Source organism: Aptenodytes forsteri, unplaced genomic scaffold, assembly GCF_000699145.1.
Source record: "Aptenodytes forsteri isolate BGI_AS27 unplaced genomic scaffold, ASM69914v1 Scaffold136, whole genome shotgun sequence".
NCBI classification, from domain to species: domain Eukaryota; kingdom Metazoa; phylum Chordata; class Aves; order Sphenisciformes; family Spheniscidae; genus Aptenodytes; species Aptenodytes forsteri.
In genome coordinates this window covers 1987041-2010016 of record NW_008796111.1, presented here as the reverse complement: position 1 = coordinate 2010016, position 22976 = coordinate 1987041, and the positions used below count along the sequence as shown (strand labels likewise).

The window sequence follows — 22976 nt, the reverse complement described above, 5'->3', positions numbered from 1 at the left end:
TTCCACCCCCAAAAGGCTGCGTGTTCCCCCCGGCCACTTTTTCCATCCCATGTTAACAAACTCATGCTGCCCCAACCCACCAGCCTGTTGCAAAGGACTGAGCAGGGCTCCCCATCTGCCAAATATTTTTGAAAGCAGCCAAGATGCAGCTCAGCTAAGTGACACCTCGTCCTGCCAGCCCCAGCCCAAGGACATGGCAGAGCACAGAACAACCTGGGCTTTCTTTTCAGCAGCAAGAGACACTTGTTTTCCAGTTCTCCGACCTTACAGTTAGCTCAGCTGCAGGAGGGCATGGTGCTCACCTGGATGTCCCGGAGCAGCAGCTCCCCGGAGGGCAGGACAGTGGCCTTCCCCCCACCGCCCCACACCGGGGCTCCCTCCCGGCTCCAGGACACGCGAGGCTCGGGGACACCACGGGCGGCGCAGGGCAGCAGCACCTCCAGCCCCTCCAGGACAGCCAGCTCTGCCGGGCCAGCTGCGATGACGGGAGGCACTGGATGGGGCAGGAGGGCAGGGACTTGCTCACACCTTGAGAACCATGTTTCACTGCAAGGTGCCAGGGAAGGAGCCAAGCAGAGGAGGGGGCGAGCGCTGGGGCCCCGGTCCTGCCTTACCTTGCACGATCAGCCTGGTCCTCCCTGCAGCAGTGCCCGAGGGGTTGCGAGCCACGCACAGGTAGGTGCCCGCGTCCCCCGGGGAGGCCCGGAGGAGGTGCAGCTGCCCATCGGGGAGCACCTTCAGCCCGGGCCCTGCGGGGATGGGCAGGAATGAAGGGCAGGACAGGGCAGCACAGCCATGCTGGGGCACAGGTGGATGGTGTGCAGGGACTGCTTCGCCTACAGAAGTGCCCCTTCCTGGGGAGTCCCCCAGGGAACAGCTCCAGCGATCGCCGTACCCGCCTTGGATGGCAGCCAGGACCCAGGAGGACCAATGCACAGTGCCACCCAGCACCTTGCTGGGATGCCTACAACCTCCAAGGACCCAAATCTCCCCCCGGACAAAGGCTGGCAGGCAGCGTGGGCTCTGCCACCCTCCCGCTCACCTCCAGCGATGCCGACACCATCCTTCTGCCAGGTGACCTCTGGCCGGGGGACCCCGGTCGCCTCGCAGGACAGCACCGCGCTGGTGTTGGCCATCACCATCAGCATACCAGGCAGGGGCTTCAAGGTGGGGGGCTCTGTGAGTGGCAGGGAAGCATTGCCCACCAGGGATCCCCCAAGGTGGGCCAAGGCACAGGGAGCGGGACCCCTGGGAGCCATGTGTACCGTGCACCGTGAGCCAGAGGTGTTTTCGGGCTGTGCCAGCAGTGCTCCTCGCCGTACAGGTGTAGCGGCCAGCATGTGCAGGCAGCGCCTGCCTGATCTCCAGGGCCCCTGGGAAGACAACGGGCAGAGGAGAGGCAGCGGGATGGCTGGCAGGGACCCACCGCCCCACTGGTGCTGCACCGCTCCATGCCCATACCTGTGGGCAGGACGTGGTAGCCCCCTCCTCGGCTGCCCAGCTGAGCCCCCTCCTTGCTCCATGACACCATGGGTGGGGGCACGCCGGAGGCGTAGCAGGTGAGGACCGCGGGGGACAGCCGGGTGACAACCACATCCGTAAGGTCATCAGCAATGGTGGGGGGCACTGGAGAGGTGAGGGAGGGAGGTGAGCAGGGCTGCATAGAAATGCTGAAGGGGATCCCATCCCCATGCACATGGGCCCAGGTATTTCTATTTCCCCCCTTGCCCACCCCCATGTCCAGTCCTCTGGAGGGAACCCAACACTGGAGGGGCTGGAGCACACCCCACATCACACCCGAGGTGGTGACAGACCCCGGAAAAGCCACTCTCAGCAAGACCCACAGCCCCCAGGAACTCACCGTGGACGGACACGAGGAAGACCTTGCGTGCCTCTCCGGCAGTGTTGGTGGCGATGCACTCAAACCGCCCCTCGTCCCGGGGACTGGGGCTGGTGATGAGCAGCGACCCCGAGGACCGCAAGCTGCACGGGCAGAGCACATGTCGGGGTCAGCCCCTGCCCTGCGGGGAGCAGCGAGAGGGGGCAAACCACACCCTACGGCGGGACCCTTTGGCAGGCGAGGCGGTCAGTGCTGCGGGTACCTGTAGGCACCGGGCGGGAGGTGCGGGTTCAGAGGGTGGCCGTCCTTCTCCCACCTGATGTGGGGCTCGGGGGATCCCCAGGCGTCGCAGCCCAGCGCAGCTGGCTGCTGAGCCAGCAGGGTGAGGTTGGAGGGCCCGGGAGTGATGACAGGAGGGACTGCAGAAGGGCATGGCAGCGATGAGCAGAGGACAGCAGCACATCGTTGTACTATCGAGAGTAGCCCAGTAGAGGTGGGTTGGAGGGGGGTGAGCCCAGGAGGGATCCGGCTTAGTTCTTCCACTTACCCAGGACGTGGAGGTCCAGGCCTCGCCGGTCAGAGCCGGCGGGGCTGGATGCCATGCAGAGGTAATAGCCCGAATCCTGGACCTGAATGGGGTCAATTTGCAGGGAGCCACCTGGCAGGAGCTGCAGCCTGGGGAGGGAGAGCAAGGAAGCCCCGTGTGGGGGTCTGCACGGCCGGGCTGCAACACACAGGGACACGCGGCTGGGAAGGTGGCAGGTAGCATTGCAGCCAGATGTGGCACGTGTCCACTGAACTGGCATAGGGACAGAGCAGAGCTCTTCACAGGGAGGACAGTGCTGTCTCTGCTCCAAGCATGCCAAATTGCCTGTTGATATCGAGGGTGGCACGATCCGAGAGCCAGCTCTTGGTGCCACCAACCTGCAGAGCCTCGTACCTGTTGCTCCCGCGAAGGGGCAGGAGCCGGCCATCCTTCCGCCACGTCACCCGGGGCACAGGCCACCCCTCCGCCCGGCACGGCAGTACCACTGAGCCATTCAGCAGTGCCCTCACCTCCTCAGGGCCCGGCTGGATCTCCGGGGCCACTGCGGCAGCATCCAGCCGGCACCAGAGAAAGTCGGAGACAGGGCTCAGGGGACAGAGGACATCAGCCCAGACCAGCACAGGGGGTTGGGCACCATCCAACCGCCCCTTCCCATTACCCCAAACTTAGGACACCCCATAATAATATTACACATCCCTGAACTAACAGGGACGGAGCTGGCGTTTGCTACCAGCAAAGCCCCATGGCAGGGCATCATCTCTCACCGTGAACCTCCACCTGGACGCGCAGGCTGATGTCCCCCAGCGCATTGGTAGCCCTGCAGCTGTACTCCCCGCCGTCCGCCGCCCCCACGGCCCGGATCTGCAGGAAGCGCCCCTCGGCCAGGACCCGCCTGCGGGCATCCTCCTAACACCCCCAGGTAGCCCCCGTCAGCAGCTCTCCCCGCATCACCCCCACCACAAGCATGACGGGGCTGGTGAAGGTGCATCCCAGCCCCCGTCTGCGCACCGTTCCAGGTCCCATCACACGTACCCGCAGTGGGGAGCCCTCCCAGTGCCACTCGATATGGGGGGGTGGCACGGCATCCTCAGGGCACTCCAGGATGAGCTGCCCCCCTGCCACGGCAGTGACGCTGTAGGTCTCTCCAACGCTCGCGATGCTGAGAGGTGCTGCGGGACGCATGCCAGGTGGGCCAGGGGGTACCACGTGGGTTGGGCACCCCCATACCTGTTGCCATAAGTCACGCATAGCCCCCCCACTCTGCAGGACCATCACACTGTGCTCCAGATGCCCATTCGGAGGCTTACAGCCCCCACTGCTCTCCCCATCCACCCCCCAGCGATCCCAAGGAGGGGTGCAGGGGTTGCTCATGCTCTCTGGTCCCCCAGAGTTCTGGCCACCCCGCAGCACCCCATGCTAGCACCCTCCTCGCTGCACTGCTGGGGCCACGCTACCTTGGATGCTGACGTGGAAGCTCCTACTGTCCTCCCCGGCAGGGCTAGCAGCCAGGCAGGTGTACAAGCCGGCGTCGGCCACCTACGCAAAGCCAGGAGAAGGAAAATTGAGGCATGAAAAGAAAATGCAGATGGGGAGAAGAAAGAGGAGGCCCTACCTTAGTGCTCTCGATGTGGAGGGTGCTCTCATTCCCCGACACGAGCCAGGGCCCTGCCAGCAGCCGCCCGTCCTTCTCCCAGGTGACAGTGGGCATGGGGACACCTGTCACCACACATGTCAGCTCTAGTGGGGTGCCCACAGTGACGGACATCTCGGTGGGATGGGATGCAGCCTCAATGCGGGGTGGCTCTGCAAGGTGCACAGTGAGGTGGGTGGGCTCATCCCCTCATTGCTCCCAAAAAATTGGCCGGCTGTCCCTCCCAAATTCCCAGGGGCAGACACGCACCCATCACCAGGAGGTGGAAGGCTTTGCTGGCCTCCCCCACCTCGTTCGCCACCAGGCAGGAATACACGCCGGTGTCGGCTGGCCCCACGGCCACCAGGCTCAGCCGTGGGCCGCCGGGCACCCGGTTGCTCTGCCACCCCAGGGGCTCGCCGTCCTTCAGCCAGGTCACTGCCGGTGCTGGGGACCCGGTAGCTTCACAGGTGAAGGTGACACTGGAGCCCTCGGCCACCATCTGCTCCTCGCTGCTCTCTGGACTCTCCAGGACAGGGGGCACTGGGGAGGGAGCAGTCCCCTTTAGCGGGGCCATAGGAGCAAAGCCAGGTCCCAGGCACTGGGGACGGGTTTGGCAGTTCCCCAGTGTCCTGCAAGCACCCAGAGGTGGCTCAGCCTCCCTGCAGGGTGCTCTGGGACTGCTTTCAGGCTGGTCCCACCTTGCTCCATCCTGCCTGAGCCCACCCCAGTGGCCGAGGGCCGGCTCAGGACCCTGCTTAGAAACAGAGCTGCAAAGCACAGCGTGCTCTGCCAGCAAAATTGGTGCTTCCGCTCTCCGCTCTCCCCACCCCCCCCCCCCCTACCCCGTATCTGTTTCTGCAGGACGAAGCTGCGATCGGCCACCCCTGCCCGGCTGGAGGCAATGCAGGTGTAGAGCCCAGCGTCGGAGACCTGTGCCTGGGAGATCCTACTCCATGGAGCAGGGCACGGGGATGGGGACAAGACATCAGCTCCAGGTCCCCCCCTGTCCCCCAAGGTCTCCATGCTGACACGCAGCCACCTCCAGGATGCAGCCATGGCTGGCCCAGCATGCAAACCTGGGTACCAGCCCCAAAGCCTGCGGCCGAGCATCTCTCCGGGGTCACTTCTTACCGGAGAACGTGCCCGGCTGAGAGCAGGGTGATGTGGGGGGACAGGGGCAGGGGCAGCCCATCCTTCAGCCAGCTCACGTGCAGGGGAGGGGACCCCCGTGCCCAGCACTCCAGCGTCACCGCTGCGAAGAGGACGCCATGGACCACCTCCGAGTCATCGGTGCCTCTCTCGATGGCAGGGGGGACTGGACAAGGGGACAGAGGGGCTGACAGGGCTGTCAGGGGCGGGTGGCCCTGGCGCTGCCCTGTGGGTCCTGGCCCCGCTCACCCAGCACACTCAGCGTGTGCAGCTGTGCGTCTTCGCCCGCGCTGTTTCGGGCCAGGCAGGTGTACACCCCCGCATCCGCGGCTTGGAGCCCCTCGAGGAGCAGGGAGCTACCATCCAGGGACATCCTGGGCAGGGAGAATGGGACAGTGACCTGTGTGTCCATCCCTAACGTGCCCATGGGGCAGAGATGCTCTGTGCCTGGTTGCAACCCAGGCTGCAGGTTTTGGGGCACGCTGCAAGGCCAGGGCAGCAGCTGGGACCCTGCCAGGGTGACAGTGACCATGCCAGGCTGCAGCACCGTCCAGGACACCAGGGCTTAACCCGGGACGATGCTCCTCAGCAAACAGCTGGGATACGCTCATCCCAGCCCAAGCAGGGAGAGGGGGGAGAAGCAGAGCTCAGCCTGCCTTGCACTGCTCTTTTGCACATGGGGAAACTGAGGCACAGATGGGGCTGTGCCATGGCTAGCCCGTGGGGTGGTTCCCCCCGCCCCAGACTCACCGGGTGCCCGAAGGGGGCTGCAGCCCCAGGGGCTCCCCGTCCTTCAGCCAGGAGATCTGGGGGGTGGGCTGCCCCTCCGCCCGGCACTCCAGCCTCACCCCTCCGCCCTCCAGCACGCTGTGCTCACTGGGGACCCCCACACTGGCGATCCGGGGTGCCACTGCACCGAGAAGAGAGGGAGGCTGAGGAAGAGGAGGAGGAGGAAGGCTCCCCTCCGAGGGAGAGCCCGCGGGGACCCCCGCTGCCCCAGGAAAGCCCTACCTCGCACCAGCACCATGAAGTCCTTGCGCGTCTCGGTGCCTGGGCCCTGCACCAGGCAAGTGTATCGGCCCTGGTGGAAGGGCTGCAGGGGGCTGAGCTGGAGCTGGCCCCCCTCAGACACCAGGCCCTGCTCCGGGCTGCTCTCTGCGAGGAGACGGGGCGAAGGGGACTGTAGCGGCACTCCTCCGCCAAGCTGTCCCCAGGCACGTTGTCACGCTCCCCCCTTCCGATCCCCAGGACCCAGGTTTGGAGGTTGGGGCTCTGCAGAGTGGTGTGTTTGCACCGTGCATTGCTGGAGCTTTGCAGGAGAAAAGAGCCACTGGTCTGGGGGCAAAAACCCCGTCCCAGCGGGTAGCCCAAGGGCTGGCACCCAGAGAGCTCACCCCCACGTCTCTCCATCACATCCCATTGTTTCAGCCTCAGGAATGAATCTGAGGCTACTTAAAAACATGCAGGGAAAATGCCAGCCCCTTCATGCTCTGCCTCCTCCCCTGTGGGGTCCTGCAGTTCTCTCACAGCAGTATTAGAAATGGGGAAACTGAGGCAGGACTGCTTCAGGCAGGGCAGTGGTGAGGCTTGGGATAGCAGCCTGGCACTGCATCCCCCTCTGCACATACCCAATGGGCTCCCGTCCTTCAGCCAGGTGACGGTGGGTGCAGGCACACCGGTGACTTGGCAGGTCAGGACGAGGGGGCTCCCCACGTCGGCATCCAGCGTCTCCTGCTGTCGGTCCTCGATGCTCCAGGGTCCTGGGGAGGAGGAGCAGGGATGGGGTGTGTGAGCAGGAACACACGGACCAGAGTTTGCCATCAGCTCCTTGGTGTGCGCTCGGGGAGCGGAGCTCCCGGCTGAGCCCTTGCCGCTTACCATGGACGGTGAGGATGAAGTGCTTCTCGTCCCGGCCGGCCACATTCAGTGCCACGCACGTGTATGTGCCCGAGCTGGAAAGCTGCAGGCGAGGGAGCTGCAGCACCCGCGAGCCTGGAAGAAGAGGAGAGCAGGGAGTCAGGGCAGGCTGGAGCCGGGACCGAGTCTGAGCCACCGTGCCAGCAAGCTGACCCGTCCCCCTGCAGCAGGCCAAGCTCCACGCGAGAGGTGTCTGGCCATCAAAGTCTCTCTTTGAGGTCCGAGGCCTCACTGAGCACAGCAGGGAAGAGTGCTGAGCTCCTGGGGAGAGGCAGCGCAGAGTTTGCAGGATGCAACCTTGGTCCTTTCCGGAAGGGATTACTCGGCAGTAAGTTATTAGCCTGTGGTTACAGCTGAAAGTCTGAGCTCGAGTCCCGCATGTGGCATCCAGAGGGGCGAGTTAGGGGAGTTAGAGCCTGCCATCAAGAGCCAGCAGCCGTGCCAAGCCCTGGGGGACAGGCTGTCATCCTTGCTCATCCCAACATACCTGGGGTGACTGTCACCTCCTCACCAAGCCGCAGGACATGGCCATCCTTGTACCAGGTGATCTCCGCAGCGGGGTGGGATTGGACATCACACACCAGCGAGATGCTGCCGTTGACGATGCTGTCGATGTTTTCGGGGTTTGTGCCCATGATCCGGGGTGCTTCTGCTCCGACACACCCCAAAAGACAGTGCCAGAGGGGAACCATCACTGTGGAGGCTGAGCTTTCCCCAGGGCTCCCTGGGAGGAAACTCACACCAAGCACCTCGCCTGCTTGGAGTGTGCCGGCACCTCGACCTCCTCGCATGGGGCGAGCGTGACAAGCACGGGGGGATGGAGGCAGCCACACAGTTCAGGAGCCACAGGAGACTCCAGCTGGCAGAGGAGGAGGAGGAGGAGGAAGAGGAGGAGGAGGAGGAGGACGGGGGTAAATCAAAGACCCAGGGAAGGGTCACTGGGGATGCCTTACCCTGCATGGCGAGGGCAAAGTGCTTCTCAGCTGACCCAGCCAGGTTCTCAGCCACACATGTGTAGCTGCCCGCGTCACCTGCCTCCACCGCGGCCACCTGCAAAGGGGGAGCAGAGCCCCACTGAGGGCTGCACCAAGCCGGGGAGCTACTGGGGCTCCCACAGTAACCTCAGCACCTGGCAAGACCAGGGCAGCCTCCTCCTTGGGGAGGGAAGAGTGCCCTGTCCCTTCCACCCAGTGTCTCCCATGTCCCCTCCTGACACAGCCACCCTGCCCAGAGGGACACTGACCTGCAAGACTGTGCCACCCTCCAGGAGCTGGTGCCGTGGGCCGACCACAATGGGGACATCATTCCAGAGCCAGGACACCACGGGCACCGGGTACCCAGTGGCTTCACACTTGAAGCGGACGGTGCCATTGATGGTGGCCGTCACCTCCTCGGCCAGGTCCTCCGTGCCACCGTGGATGGCCGGGGCAGCTGGAAGCAGGCGGTTACGGGACTGCTACGTGCCTCCATCCACTCCCTGCTCTGGTCCTGTACTCACTCAGCACCTCCAGCTCGTAGTGCAGGCGGTCCTGTCCCGCCGCGTTGGCAGCCTCGCAGGTGTACCTGCCTGCGTCCTCCTCCTGCACCGCGGGCAGCTGCAGCACCCGGCCCCCTGCGGCGCAGGGCAGGGGATGGGGAAGGCTCTGCGGGGGCATCGGAGGGTCCTCTCCAACCTCCCCCTCCCACCTTGCTGTGCACTGACCCCCACGCAGCCCCAGTGACACGGTCCCACTCCTGCAAGTCCCACAGGTGTTGTGCATGTTGGCAGGAACAAGGGGACAGAATCCAACCCCCCTGTGCTACATATGCTCTCAAACCACAGAGCTGCTACAGGAACCCCACCCCCCCCCCAACCAAACAGTGAGGGTCCATGCCCATTACCTAGCAGCATCAGCACCCCCGGGCCGGGGGAGAGGGGCTCCCCGTCCTTGTACCAGGTCAGCCGGGGGGGTGGGATGGCACTGGTGTCGCAGTAGAGCGCAGTGGGCTGGTTGAGGATGGCCTGCCGGTGCTCTGTCACCTCCCCATCCTGGTCTTCCTCCCGGTAGAAGATCTCAAAGGTTTCGTTGGGACTCGTCTGCTGCTGGAAGAGGGGCGGCACTGCAGGGACAGGTTGTGGTCAGCTGTGGGGACCCCCGAGGTGCAAGCAGAGCATCTGCCCAGGCCTGACCGGGGCCAAGGAGATGTCTGTTTTCCAGCAGATAGAAACTCTCTTCCTGCTCACCTTGCTCTGCTCCCATGAGGGACCCCACTAAGGACCCCTCCTCTTGCTGAGACACCCGCTGTTCCGGGCACTGGCCAGCCACCCAGGGCTCACCTTGGACATGCACGATGAAGTCCCTGTCATCTTCGCCCACGGCATTGGTGGCCACACAGGTGTAGTGCCCTGAATCTGAGACGCTGGCTGGTTTTATCTGAAGGACCTGCCCCTCGCTGAGGATCTGGAGGTGGCCGGCACTTTCCAGGAGCTGCACGGGGACCCCAGCCACAAGGTAGGGAAGAAACAGAAGGACAGGAGGAGGATTACGCACCCCAGGAGTGGGACGGAGCCCAGCCAGCCATATAAAGGGCATCTTCCCACTCCATCCACCTGGGAGGGTCCCCAAAACCAGCAGCTCCTCCCTGGTTGCAGTTAGGGCCTCACCTGCTTGTCCTTGTACCACCGGATGGTTGGCTCGGGCACAGCCCAGGTCTCGCACTCCAGCGTCACCGTGCTGTTGACCCTGGCTTTTACCTCTTTCATGGCAAATTCCCCCAAAGGGTCATCTCTGGCAATCCAAGGAGGAACTAGTGGGGAGAGACGACACAGCTGGGATGAGAGAAGAGCCCCCAGAGCTCTTGCTTTTGGTAGCTCTTGCTACCCTTTGCCCTCACCAGGGTAGACCAGAGGTGTTTTGGGGCCATGTGCTGATATGTGTGTGACAGCACCAGCTGCAAGAGGAGCAGCTCCCCAGGGTGAAGACATGGGAAGGGAGGGAAGGGGCACTGGCCCAGTTACAGTGGTAGGGTTGCTGCAGGAATTAGGAAGGACATGGAGAGCTCCCGCACCCAGGACCTTCACGGAGTAGTTCTTCACGGCCTCCCCGGCTTTGTTGGCCACGATGCAGCTGTACGTGCCCGCGTCCTCTTCCTGGGCATTCAGGATCTGCAGCCCATGGCCACCTGGGCAAAGGGGGTCTCCTGAGAGGGTCGCCACTCACAGCCACAGCTGTCTATCCCCATGCAGCACAAGAAGACATCTTAAGGGACCTGCTGATCACCTGCAAGCCTGACTTGAGGGGGTCTAGTGCTCTTCTAGAGCCCAGTTTTCAGGCTTATAAAAACCAGTGCTGTCTCACTGATCATAGAATCATAGAATCATTAAGGTTGGAAAAGACCTCTAAGATCATCGCGTCCAACTGTCACCCCAACACCACCATGCCCAAGGTGGTGGGCACCATGCTCAAGAAGGCACCACCTCCTTGATGCTGCCAAGGAGGCTCTAGCTATTTTCAGACAATGCGGCACATGGAAGAGCAGCATCCACCTGATGGCCCTAGCCCCTCGGGTCCTGCAGGACAATGACTTCTCACCGTCCCACTGCCCTGGACCACACCCAGACACAGAAAAAGCCCCACCCCACTCCCCCAGGCATGGACCAAGGGGCCACACCATAGTCACGCAGAGCCTGCGGACACTGTCACAGTACCAGGGAGCAGTTGGACGTTTCTAGAGGCTTTGAGGGGAACCTCATCCTTGAGCCAGGTGATGTTGGGATATGGGTATGCCAGAGCCTCGCAGACCAGGGAGATGGGGTTGTTGATGATCACTGTGACTTCTTCTGCAGCAGCATCGCGGGCATCTCCAGCAAGTGTGGGACTGGCTGCAGAGACGCGATTGCATGGCAGATCAGCATTAGCACCCACTTAGGATTCCCGATGTTTCATCCCCCCCACCAGAGAGCATGATCCAAGTTCAGGGAGTTGGACTTGACCACAGCACGTGAAATGCACAGCACGTACGGCACAAGCCCAGCTTCAGCTTCTGCCCTCCAAAAGCACAGGGGACACAGAAGACATTCTCCACCCTTCCCACAAGCCATCATCAGAGATGGATCCTGCACCATCAGAGATGGATCCTGCACTAGATGGGCCCTTTATGTTCCTTCAAGAGGTCTCACGAGGGCTTTCTGGCAGGTCCAGGACATCATACCATGCTGCCGGCTGTAGGGTTAAGGGATCCTCACCACCTACCTGGGGCAGGCAATTAAAAAGCCCTCTAAGTCCATGTTCCCTGCTCACACCTGAGACTCTGCCTCCATCCAAAGGCATCTCGTACCCGAAACATCTAGCAGGTAGTGCTTGGTTTGACTCGCCACAGAGCTGGAGGCCACGCAGGAGTAGCGGCCAGCATCAGACAGGGAGGCTCGGGGGACGTGGAGCACGGAGCCATCAGGGGAGATGGAGAAGGTGTCTCTGCTGGGCAGAGGGTAGCCGTCTTTCAGCCAGGTGATCTTAGGCTGGGGGTTGCCTGTGCGGGGTGGAAAGCAGGTTTTGGCCTTCGTGCAAAGTTTTTCCATGCTTGCGCACAGCCTGACCGGGGTCATTGCGCTGGAGCTTTTCTGAGAAGCAGGGACAGCAGCCCAAATCCAAAATTATCATGATCTGGATCAGGTTTTTAGAGCCTGCTGGATGACCCAGCAAGAAGAAAGAAAACTGTCCTGAGTAGGAGTTGATTAATTATTCCCATCACTAAAGGAGAAACCAGATTAGAGGAATTTTAGCTCCATTTGGGAAAGATTGGAGCTTACGTCGTGGAACAAGCTCCCCGTGTGGCCCCAGCACTTCCCGGACAGCCCAACTGCAAAGCCAGGAACTATCCCAAAACACCTCTTCAGCCGATTTCAGCTATTTTCATGTCATCGACTGGCGCCGTCCATTCACTCCACGCCCTAAAGGGAGACTCAGGTCCCTGAGCCCCATCTCCCACCTGCTCACACCACCTCCGCTCCCCGCGTGATGCTCACCCACAGCCAGGCAGGACCAGGTGACAGGGTGGCCCTCGGGAACTTTGATGGTCTCTTCTTCGTCTGCGTTCTCGATGTGGGGAGGAACTAGGAACACAAGCCACCAGCGACCTCAGCAGCCAGCCAGCTTCGCCGAGCCTCCGAGTTCACATGCTAAGGCATGAACGACTCTGGTACTGCAGCTCCCACCATGCCCAGTCTTAACTCATGACTGTCCCTGCAAGGGTGAAGCTCTGAAATCCCACCAGGAATCCTGCAGCAGACGGAGGACCCCTCCTTACCTAGGACCTCCACGTCGAAATGCCTCCTGGCCTCCCCAGCTACATTGCTGGCCAGGCAGGAATAGCGGCCACCATCCTGGGCTCGTGCACGGGTGAGCCTCAGCAGCCAGCCCCCTGGAAGCATGGAGCAATGAGGTCTCAGGGCCATTATCTAGGCACCAACCCATCCCAGCAGTGCTCCTGCAGGGCTGGAGCTCCACTGCATTTAAACCCATCAGCATTTGGGGCAAAATGTGTTCCCAAAGCTCCCATCTCTCACAGCATCCATGCCTCGTCCCTAACCTGAAAGCACGTGCGTGTGCTCGCTGGGGGTGATGGGAGAGCCGTCCCAGGACCAGGTGACTGTGGGCAGGGGAACGCCAGTGGCCTCGCAGGTCAGCATCAGGGCTCCATGCAGAGACACACTGACATTGGTTGTTGATCCTGATCCTTGAATGAACTCAGGAGGAACTGGGGAGACAGAAAAGGATGGACATCCATTTGCAAAGCAGCCACCAAGACAGCAGAGGAGCAAGGCAAAGGGGGTGAACTCAGTAAACCCAGCTTGTTCCCACCCTCCTGCTCATACAGTTTGAGGACACAAGCCCAGAAGGACCATTAGCATCATCTGAAGTTGTCGACTTTGAAGGTATTATGGGACAGGTGACCCACAACAAGTATGTGCCACCTACCTGCACCCCCAAGCCCAGGCTTACAGGTGTGACACCATGCTGGCCACATGCCCTGAGCCACCTGAGGCCTTTTCTAGTTCAAGTGCTTGGTACCTTGACCCATGAGGTTTCCCCAAGTCCTTGGAAAGTAGATGACTTTATAAAATGTGAGATGGTCTGCTCTGACGGCCCTGGAAAGACTCCTGCCTGATAGAACATAGCAGTTCTACAGCTATGTTGCCTGGAGCATCCCCTTCTGACCCAAGACCTTCTATGTGTTGGGTTGTCCAAGGTCTGCTTCATGTCAGGTTGTTCTTTGTGCTTATGCTGCATCGAACGTGTAGTGGGACATCACCGCCCTCCTGAGCCTGCTTGCATCCACATCCCCCAGCCGCCAGCCCCGTCCTGCACCCTTACCGTGCACCGCAACGTCAAACTCCCTCTGCTCCTGCCCTGCCACGTTTGCCACCAGGCAAGCATAGCGTCCTGCGTGGGCCACCTCTGCCTTGGAAATGCGCAGCCGCCTCCCCTGCTCCATAAGCAGGAGCCCATCCCCGCCGGCCACAGGCTGCCCATCCTTCACCCACGTCACTGTGGGTGGTGGCGTCCCCACAGCCTCGCACTCCAAAACTGTCTCGCCAGCCTTGATGACAGAAACCTTCCTCGGGGCTTTGCTGCTGCCCTGGATCCTCAGCAGTGCTGCAGGCAGAGGGACACAAGGTGGAGGCGATGCTGTAGCAACTCCCTTGGCCGTATGCAAGTGGATATACAAACGCCATCAGTGTGGACAGCGGCAGCAGGAGGGCGAAGCAAATGCGAACGGGTGCAACTAGCGCAATTGGGCTGCTGGAGTGAAAACCAGCTGCAATCAGCTTGGAGCCAAGAGGAAACCCGGAGGGGCAAAGCTGACCCAGCTAGCAGCATCCTTTCCCAAACACCCAAGGCAGCAGGCAATGGCTGTGAACTTTTAGGTCCAGCTGGACCTTGCATTGAGAGATATCATGGCACCTTCAGCCACCCCCACAGGTCCTCTCTCCCTCTGGAGCCCCCCAGCTCACCGTGCACCTCCAGGCGATGCTCCTTGCTGCTGCTGCCAGCAGCATTCCTGCACTCGCAGGTGTACGTCCCCTTGTCCACCAGCCGTACCTTCTCGATGTACAGCATGCTCCCTCCCGTGGACACCAGCTTTGGGCTCCCAGGTTGGGCAGAGAAGGGCTTACCTGCCGGGGAAGGAGACAACAGCCTCTCTCAGATTCCCAGCAGGACCAGTTCCCACCCAGAAGCTGGACCCTGCCCAGCATAAAGCACTCCTTGCTCTGAGGAGACCAACATCTCTCTGGTGGGTCAACACATGTGTGGGGAGGGATGAGGCTGAGGAGCAGGACCCTACCGTCCTTCCACCAGCTCAGGGTGGGGAAGGGGATCCCGTGGCACTCGCAGGCCAGCCTGACGGACTGCCCCTCCAGCACAGACACGGCAGCGGGCTCTGCCGAGGAGAAGGACGGGGGCACTGCAGGGGACAAGAGGAGAGGAGCAGCTCGCTGATGGCACTGGATGAGAGGGGAGGAGCAGCTCCCTGACGGAGCTCCGTCCTGCTGGCTACACACCACCCGCAGCTCCTCTGGGCTTCGCACAAAGAACCAGTAAGCCTCCCCTGCACTGGCTCCATGTGGAAATAATAATCTTGATTCTCCAGCTATTAAGCAAGTGATGCTTTTAATTGCACGTGGCCTACAGCAGAGGACGACCAAGGATCCCGCAGCAGCCACACAGGCAGGCCAAGCCCAGGTTGGCCAGACACAGCCTTATTAGGTAGCACTGCTCACTGGGAAGGTTACCTAACTCTTTCCATTATCAGATGCTGTTCTCAGTTGCTCATAAATACAGCTGGATGGAAAATGGTAACTCCTTCCCATGAGGGATATCAATTTGTAGAAGAAAAACCCCAACACCCAGAAACCCCTGAAAAACAAAAACAGCAGAACCCAAACAATCCACCCGAGCCAGGACACCAGACGTGCAAACATTTCCCTGGGAAGGGATAGCAGGAACAAGCCCGGATCAGGAGAACTGGACTTTCTCCACTCCCTGGCTACCTGCCTGCAGGACTTCCACCAACTGGCCTAGAGTATCCCTGAGAAAAGCCAGGCCCTGGCTCAGCAGATGTGCTGAGCGGGCCGGGAGGCTGCAAGGATGCTCGAATCGAGTGAGCAAAAGCGGTCGGCGTGCCCGTCCTGGCAGCAGCCTGGGAACCACCGCTGGCATCCTCCCAACTCAGGCAGGGGGAGAGAAGGGGGACGATACCTGCAGCGACCGCCACACTGACTAAGTGCAAAGGACAGAGAAGCCCTGGCAATGGCAAGGAAATCCCTTCACTCTCCTGCCCGAATTTTGGAAAGACACCTCTTGTGCATTGTCACTGAAATCTCCCCCCGAGGCTCATGCAAACATTGGCTTTTTCCCCTCTGACACCCATTCCGGTGGGGATTCCCTGCCGCCTCCAGCTCCATTGTTTTGCAGAGCTTTAATATTTTGGGCTTAGCGTTTTCCAAGCCAGTTAACTACCCCAGGTACATATTACACATATAAACAAATGGTATGTAATATAGTATATATATGTGTGTGTATACACACTATATTTGCTCCCGATGGGCCATTTCAGCCGCGGTGGCCCTTACCCCACACGTCGAGGTTGTAGTGTTTCTCCGGGCAGCCGGGCACCTGGCACGTGTACCTGCCCGCATCCTGCACGGTGGCTCGCCCGATCTGCCGGAGGAAGCAGAGACACTAAGATGCTCTGCAGCAGAGCTGGACCCACGCAGCCCCTCCATGGGGGAATTTTGTGCCAGCAGAAGCCGTGGGGATGGGATCAGCGTGAGGGGTGGGAATGGTGCTGAGCCATGGGCAGCAGGGAGGGACACCCCCTCCCTCTGCACCCACTCTCTCCCAAGGGTGGGGAAGGGGAGACGGGAGTCTTCACAGCCCCGTTTCCCTTCCCATCCTCCGCAATACTCCAAAATGTCACCTGGAGCACAGTCCCCTCCGCAGACAGCTGTATGCCCAGCTTTGGTGTGAGCAAGTTCCCATCCTTCAGCCAGCGGGAGCCCTGAGGGGGGACCCCGGGGGCCGGGCACTCCAGGGTCACCGGCTGGCTGATGATGACAGAGACGTTCTCCTCCTCACCCAGAGCAGTGGGGGGCACTGGAAAACAGATCGACAGGGCAACACCTTCCCCGAGCCACCCCCTTTGGTACCTCTCCCTAGGGCTGGGCCCCACAGCCCTGTGCAAGGGGACGTCGGAGCAGCCCCATAGTCCCGAGTACCGCCTCCAACCCCACAGCCACGCTGCTGGGAAGGGGCTGGGGATGCACGGGGGTACTTACACCGCACCTCGAGGGTGGCCTCACGTCTGTCCTCCCCCACGGCGCTGCTGGCTACACACGTGTATGTCCCCGAGTCCTGGACGCGAGCGGTGGGCAGGGACAGCATGCGCCCGCCGGAGAGGACCTGTGCTTCCCCAAGATGCAGAAAGAGCCCAGATGAGCATGAAACCAGAGAAACTCGCAGGCAGCTGGGCTGCAAGCCGGCAGGCAGCAACAGGGATGGCTGGGCGTGGGCATAAGCCTGCCTGGAGCCCATCCTCATCACATCCCGGGGACCCTCTGCCCATCCATGCCCCTCGTGGCAGGAAAGCCCAGCGCAGGGCTGAGCAGGTCCATGCTCCCATGGACCAAACATGGGGCAGGTCTGGGCAACTTTGCACCTGCTCAGCTCCAGCAATTGTTTTGTTAAAAGCCAGAACAAAGAAAAGGAGCATCTTCCTTTTGGACTCGATGATCTTAGAGGTCTTTTCCAACCTCAATGATTCTATGATTCTATGGTGGGACACTGGCACAGGTTTTCCAGAGAAGTTGTGGATGCCCCATCATTAGAAGTGTTCAAGGTCAGGTTGGATGGGGCTCTGAGCAACCTGATCTAGTTGAAGATGTCCCTGCCCATGGCAGGGGGTTGGACTAGATGATCTTTAAAGGTCCCTTCCAACCCAAACTATTCTATGATTCTATGATTCCTGGAGAGACATCCCCAGTGAGCCCCCTGTTCCATCAGGAGCTGTCTCACCTGCGGGCCACCTGCCGCCATGCTGGGCACCGGATTGCCGTCCTTCAGCCACAGCAGCACCGGAGCTGGGGTGCCCGTGGCATCGCACTCCAGCGTCACTGGCTCATTCACCACCACCGTGAGGGGGCTGGGGCCAGCTGTGATCTGCGGGGGCACTGGGGGGGCATAGAAACATCACCAGGAACAGCAGGAGCAGGGTGGGTGGGAGACACCACGGTGTGGACCAGGCAATACCCATCCATGGGGCCATGGTTTTCTAGGACATTATTTGGGATGAACACAGGGGACTGCATGGCTGGAATTGCAAATGGGGCAGAGGACAGGGGCTCTACTAAAGCCATTTTCCAGGGACGTGTCCTGAGGGCTGTGACAGCCCCATTGGTCCCATGCACATACAAGATGTGCCGGGGCGGGGGTGCGGGGAAGCACCCAGCTCTCAGGCAGCTGCAGTCCTTCCCCTGCTCACCGTAGACTCACCAGACACCTGCAGGCTGTACCAGAGCTCAGCGACACCAGCCACGTTGGAGGCCATGCAGCGGTAGGTGCCGGCGTCGGAGAGCTGGGCACGGTGGATCTCCAGGCACTTCCCATCCCTGGACAGGGTCCGGCCCGGTCCAGCCAAGAGCTGCTCATGCCCCTTGTACCAGGCAATGTCTGGAGGGAAGCAGGGAGCAGAGCTCTAAGGAGCGACGCTACTGCCCCTCTCACCAAGGGGACCCAGGGAAAGGCCCAGGGACACATGAGCAAGAGCCAAGGGAGAGGATCGACTCACCGGGAGCAGGCAGCCCCGAGGCCAGGCACTCCAGGGACACCGTGCCATTCTCCAGGACAGCCAGGTCCACTGCGCTGGGTTCGATGTTCGCAGGCACTACAACCCAGCACGCACAGACATTGGCTCTGCGTGGCCCAAGCCAGCTGCAGCCACACAGTGCGGTGCCGTGGGGCACGGCTGGGCTCACCGGGGGCTCTCAGCACGCACCGAGTCCTGGGAGAGCAGCGGCCAGGGCTCACTCCCCGCTCTGGGAGGGGACCGCATCATCACATGGTACCACTGCTGCTCCCCAAGTTAGCTAGCAAATTTGTTGCCCCCTGGCATGAGATATTCATCCTTCCCAGGGCAGGGGGATCTCTGCTCCTTGCCTGGTTTCTTACCTGGCACCTTCAGCATCACATCCTGCGATGCTGACCGAGGGGTGCTCTGGCCAGAGGGGCTGGGAGTAGACCCTCCACCGGGAAGCACCCATCAAGGATGGATGCTATGGTTTCCCGCGGTGTCAGTGGCCATCAGCTCTCACCCTCAGGTTGAGACCAGCAAAGGGCAAGATCCCAACGGATCAAGCTAGTGACCCTACACCTCCCAAAAAGCAGGGCCAAGAACACCTGCTCCTTTGGCTAGCTGTGTCCTCCCTGACAGGTGGATAGATAGCAGGTCTCACCCCAGATGCTGCACTCACCTTGCACCGAAACCTGCACCTCTGCCTGGGCCACCCCTGCCCAGCTGCTGCCCTGGCAGATGTAGAGCCCTTCGTGGCTGAGCCCCACGCGAGTGATCAGCAGGGTCCCACCGTCCTCGGACACCACCGCACCGTCCCGTTTGCCCAGCGGGTGCCCATCCTTCAGCCACCTGTGAGGAGGGGGGCAGGCAGCAAGTCCTTAGTCTGTCCCACCACCCCCTGGCCCCCGTTTATGCCCACCGAAGGAGGGAACAGCAGGGTGCTGACAGTGAGGACTGTCCCCTTGTCACCTGGAAAGGGGCTGGCAGTGCCCAGACCACTAGGAAGAGCGGGATCGCAGGGGCAAGGAGGAGGACTGATGCTTCCCATCCTAAGGGACACCCCAAGCTGGGGTCTCCATCACACATCCTGAGCCCCCATCCCAATCTCTGCCACAGCGTTGCACGCTGGGCTGCAGAGCACCCCCAGGGAGTTACGCAGCCCCAAAGGGAACTCAGGGGGACATGGGCAGGATCCCCCGACTCTGCAGTACTCACTGGATCTGGGGTGTGGGGATGCCCATGGCACAACAGTGAATCCTCAGGGAGTCATTGGCGACGGCTGTCAAGTGGCTTTCCCCATCTCCGATCAGCAGCCGAGGGGGAGCTGGGGGGAAAGGGGACCTGAGGCTGGGACCACCCTCGGGACCCTGGCACAGGAACACGGGGGCAGCTGGGGGCTTGGAGGGTGCAGGACCCCGGTGGTATGTTAAGACCCACAGCCTGTGGGAAGAGCATTTTAACCAGCGGACGTGAACCTTGGACTTGCAGGCTGTAGCTGAGGGTGGCGTTCCCCGCGGCGTTTGTGGCCGTGCAGGTGTAGAGGCCGGTGTCCGTCACCTGGGGCTCGGCCAGCCGGAGGGACCCCGAAGGGAGGACGCTGTGCCTTGGGGGAGAGGGAACAGAAGAGCTGGATGGGAGGAACAGCCATGTCCTCCGTCACCAACCCCTGGGCAGGAGCTAAGGGCTGAGAGCTCACCATCACCTTGAGAAAGCCAAGAGAAGGTCCCCAGGGCCACCTCCTGCACAAGGAGGGCAGCAGAGCTGTCCACAGGTGCAAGATCCCTTTTCTCAGCTCCTGCGTGAGCTCAGCACGAGGCAGCAGTGTGAGCCACCCACGCGGGGGGTGGGGGGGCTCCCTGTGGAGCATGGCCCCTGCAGCTGGAGCTGGCCATGCTCTCACTCCCAGTACTGTCTGTGCTCCACAGACATAACATCATCTCAGCCCACGGCCGCAGATTCCTCCCCGTATGCTCCCATAAATCACCCAGGCACATGAGGACAAGCCAGCTGAGACGTGGGGAGCAGCACAGGTCAACCAGGAGCAGCCATGGGAAACCACACAAGAACGACAAGGCAACACAGTCCTTCAAGAAGAGCAAAACCAAGATGCCTTCCTGCTTCCCCAGGCCACAGCAATCCTCAGGTGCAGGGAAAGAAGTGATTAACCCCCAGATCAGGGCCAATGGTTTTAGGGAGCCCCTTCCAGTGTGGTGCTAATGTGCTAAGAAAGCAGCTCCTGCTTCCAAGGGGGAAGACCAAGGCACTTGATAAACAGGTATCCAACCACTCTCCGGGTTATCTTCTCTCATCAAATGGCATTAAATGACTGTCCCATCGCTGCCATCAGCCTCAATGCCATCAACAAGTGAATTTGGCCCTCCAGAAGTCACCCACTGGAACAGAACTGGCCTTTAAACCCATGTTCCAACGCAGACAAAGCCACTGCTGGGCTCACAACTGTGTTTCTGCCAAACCTTGGCCCAGGAACATTTTGACGCCTACGGCCCATGAAGTCACCCTGACACGTGGGCTGCGAGGAGCAGGGGAGGCTGCAGCCTCCCTGGCTACCCGTCCTCTGCTCCACGCTGCTCTCCTCCTCCTCCAGACCTCAAAACTCCTCCTCCTCGGTGCCCTGCAGCACCAAGTCCAACAACCTCCCACAGGGATCCACCATCCCCAGGCATGTCCTTGGCCTCATCGTCTCTGGCACTGCGACGGCACGAGGCAGGAATGTGCACAAAGGCGGACGGTTGAGTGCGGTCAGGGAGCTCTGCTGGGGCCGCCTTCCCTTCCCAACCCCAACCTGTGTTCAGGGTGAGCGTGCAAAGGGTCGGCAGCAGCTGCTCCATCCCAGCAGATGTTTGTATGATGGAAAAAAAAGCCTGGTGATTCTTGCTGTGCTCTCTTTGAAGAGCAGCACTAATGCTGTACTGCTCAGCTGCCTCTGCTCCTGCCAGAGCATTGAGCATCAGCTGCTCAGTACCAGGGATGACCTTCATAGCTCCCCACTGCTGCCACCCTTCACAGACCTGACATCCCTCGAGGGAGACACACAACACCAAGAGAGCACGGCCCCGGCACCCACAGCCCTCCTTACCTCGCAGTGGCAAGAGGCAGCGGCTGAGACTCCTGGGTCCATACCACCAAGGGAGGGGGATAGCCTTGAACCTCGCAGGGCAGGGTGGTCTCCTGCCCAAGCACAGCCAGGATGGTTATGGGGTCCAACACCTGCGATCCGTTAACGGTGATCCTGGGCTTCGCTGGGCAGAGAGGGAGCGCGGCTGGTGCAGGAACACTTCAGGTGCCCCACAGCCCTCATTGCTGCTCTTCCCATCCCACAAACCCATCTGGCACCTGGCTAGGTGACCCAAAAAAGCTAGGAGAGTCCCCAAGTCATGATCTCCCTGCCAGCCACCCTCCAGCCCTCCAGAGCTGCTTTACTACGAGCTGGCGCCAGGGCCAGTCCCAGGCACTCACTGCTGACGGAGAGCTGCATCTCCCGGCTGGAGAAACCTGCTGCATTGGTAGCTGTGCAGAAGTAGGTCCCAGCATCCCCAGGGGAGGGTGAAGGGATCAGGAGGGTCCCATCGGGGTCAAGGTGGTAGCGCGGGCTCAGCAAGATGGGCTCTGTGCCCTGCAGAGGAAAAAGAAGGGAGGAAGGAAGACAGCAGAGACTCTCCCATGCGCTGAGCATCCCAAGGGCAAGAAGAGGGCTCTGGACCCGTCAGAGCAAGCTACCTCCCAGTCCTGGCTTCCCAGGGCACTTGGTGCCACCTCCTCGGGCAGCCGCAGCCACAGCCACACTGGCGAGCTACGTCCCCTCCAAACACGTTACCCCACACCCAAGGGTGACCCATTCCCCGGCTGGCAGCAGGATGGCAGCCTGCCCGTCCCTGTCACCTACCTTTGCCCAGGTGACAGTAGGGGGGGGCACGCCGGTGGCATTACACCGCAGGGCAATGGCCACTCCCTCGGTGGCAGTGATGAGGACGGGGCCAAGCTCAATGCTAGGAGGAACTGGGAAGGAAGAGAAGCACCTCAGCCTGCATGGTCGGGGCCACATCCACCAAAGAGAGAGCAGTGTTTTGCAGCTTAACAAGTGTGGAGGGCACCCGTCCCCATTCACTGCAGTGCAGGGACGCCCAGCACCCTGCCACTCACCATGGATGACCAAGGACACGTCCTGCCTGTGCGAGCCGAGGGCGTTGGTCACCTCGCAGGTGTACCTCCCCGCGTCCCCCGGCGATGCCTGGTCTATGTGCAGGCTCCCATCAGCCCGGACGGAGTAGCGGCCGCTCAGGGCTACCTGGGCACGGGCAGAGAGCAGGACAGACGGGGAGGTCAAACATCGCCGTATCACTGTGTCTTTGGGGCATATCTAGAAACCAGTCCTTGAGCAGTAGGAACATCCTGATGCAATGATGAACCCACATTACCCTCCTAACCCAAATGCTCCCCTGGCATCTTCCACCAGCAGCTTTGGCCCCGGGAGGTTGAGGCACCTGTCCTGCAGCAAAGGCCCCGCCGCAGGGCCACATTCATGGCTGCGCACCCACCCACCATCCCAGCAGGCACAGAAGCCTCACCGGCTGCCCGTCCTTCAGCCAACGGCGGGCTGGGAACGGCCTCCCAGCCAGGATCACACAGGGCAGCGACACGGGCTGGCCTGGGAGCATGCGGACCACAGGGGATGCAAGAGCTATTTCTGGGGCTGCTTGAAAGAGCAGAACGGGAAACAATATTAACGGGAGATAAACTGGCCAGGAACACTCAGGAAAACAGATCTGGATCGCCTTTCTTCCAAGGTCCAGACCTTGGCTCGGTACGGGCTGGCTCCAACATTCAGATCCCCCAAGAATTTGGGGATATTCGTCTACAGTTTGGGTTCAAGCACGTGTCAGTACATTAAGCCAAAGAGGTGGAAGAGCATTATCCAAACCCTGCGCTGGGGGAGGGTTTGCTGAGCATTCACCGCGGCTGGCTCGGGAGCGACGTGGCTGGCACGGCTCTGCCGCTCACTCACCGCCGGGACAGCCCGCGCGGGCAGGAGGCAGGAATAA

At 61.2% G+C, this 22976-nt stretch overlaps 1 protein-coding gene across 1 annotated transcript in view; it reads right to left on the bottom strand.

The window, feature by feature from the left end:
* The window catches only part of HMCN2 (hemicentin 2), a 44145-nt gene that overhangs the window by 11642 nt on the left and 9527 nt on the right, over positions 1-22976 (bottom strand). Inside the window, 47 exon segments of the mRNA XM_019474060.1 lie at positions 303-493; positions 615-749; positions 1043-1177; positions 1266-1373; positions 1462-1626; positions 1862-1983; positions 2103-2259; positions 2388-2515; positions 2781-2928; positions 3152-3293; positions 3420-3556; positions 3842-3923; positions 4000-4190; positions 4288-4560; positions 4863-4966; positions 5152-5335; positions 5419-5543; positions 5920-6079; positions 6181-6324; positions 6798-6929; positions 7048-7161; positions 7574-7735; positions 8040-8136; positions 8330-8517; positions 8585-8698; positions 8968-9186; positions 9404-9554; positions 9731-9873; positions 10135-10248; positions 10775-10948; positions 11404-11595; positions 12092-12178; positions 12373-12486; positions 12655-12822; positions 13440-13721; positions 14081-14242; positions 14413-14532; positions 17619-17795; positions 17914-18009; positions 18596-18765; positions 19132-19240; positions 19392-19519; positions 21014-21176; positions 21394-21550; positions 21821-21933; positions 22078-22222; positions 22503-22627. Of these exon segments, the coding sequence (XP_019329605.1) occupies positions 303-493; positions 615-749; positions 1043-1177; positions 1266-1373; positions 1462-1626; positions 1862-1983; positions 2103-2259; positions 2388-2515; positions 2781-2928; positions 3152-3293; positions 3420-3556; positions 3842-3923; positions 4000-4190; positions 4288-4560; positions 4863-4966; positions 5152-5335; positions 5419-5543; positions 5920-6079; positions 6181-6324; positions 6798-6929; positions 7048-7161; positions 7574-7735; positions 8040-8136; positions 8330-8517; positions 8585-8698; positions 8968-9186; positions 9404-9554; positions 9731-9873; positions 10135-10248; positions 10775-10948; positions 11404-11595; positions 12092-12178; positions 12373-12486; positions 12655-12822; positions 13440-13721; positions 14081-14242; positions 14413-14532; positions 17619-17795; positions 17914-18009; positions 18596-18765; positions 19132-19240; positions 19392-19519; positions 21014-21176; positions 21394-21550; positions 21821-21933; positions 22078-22222; positions 22503-22627 (6947 nt within the window).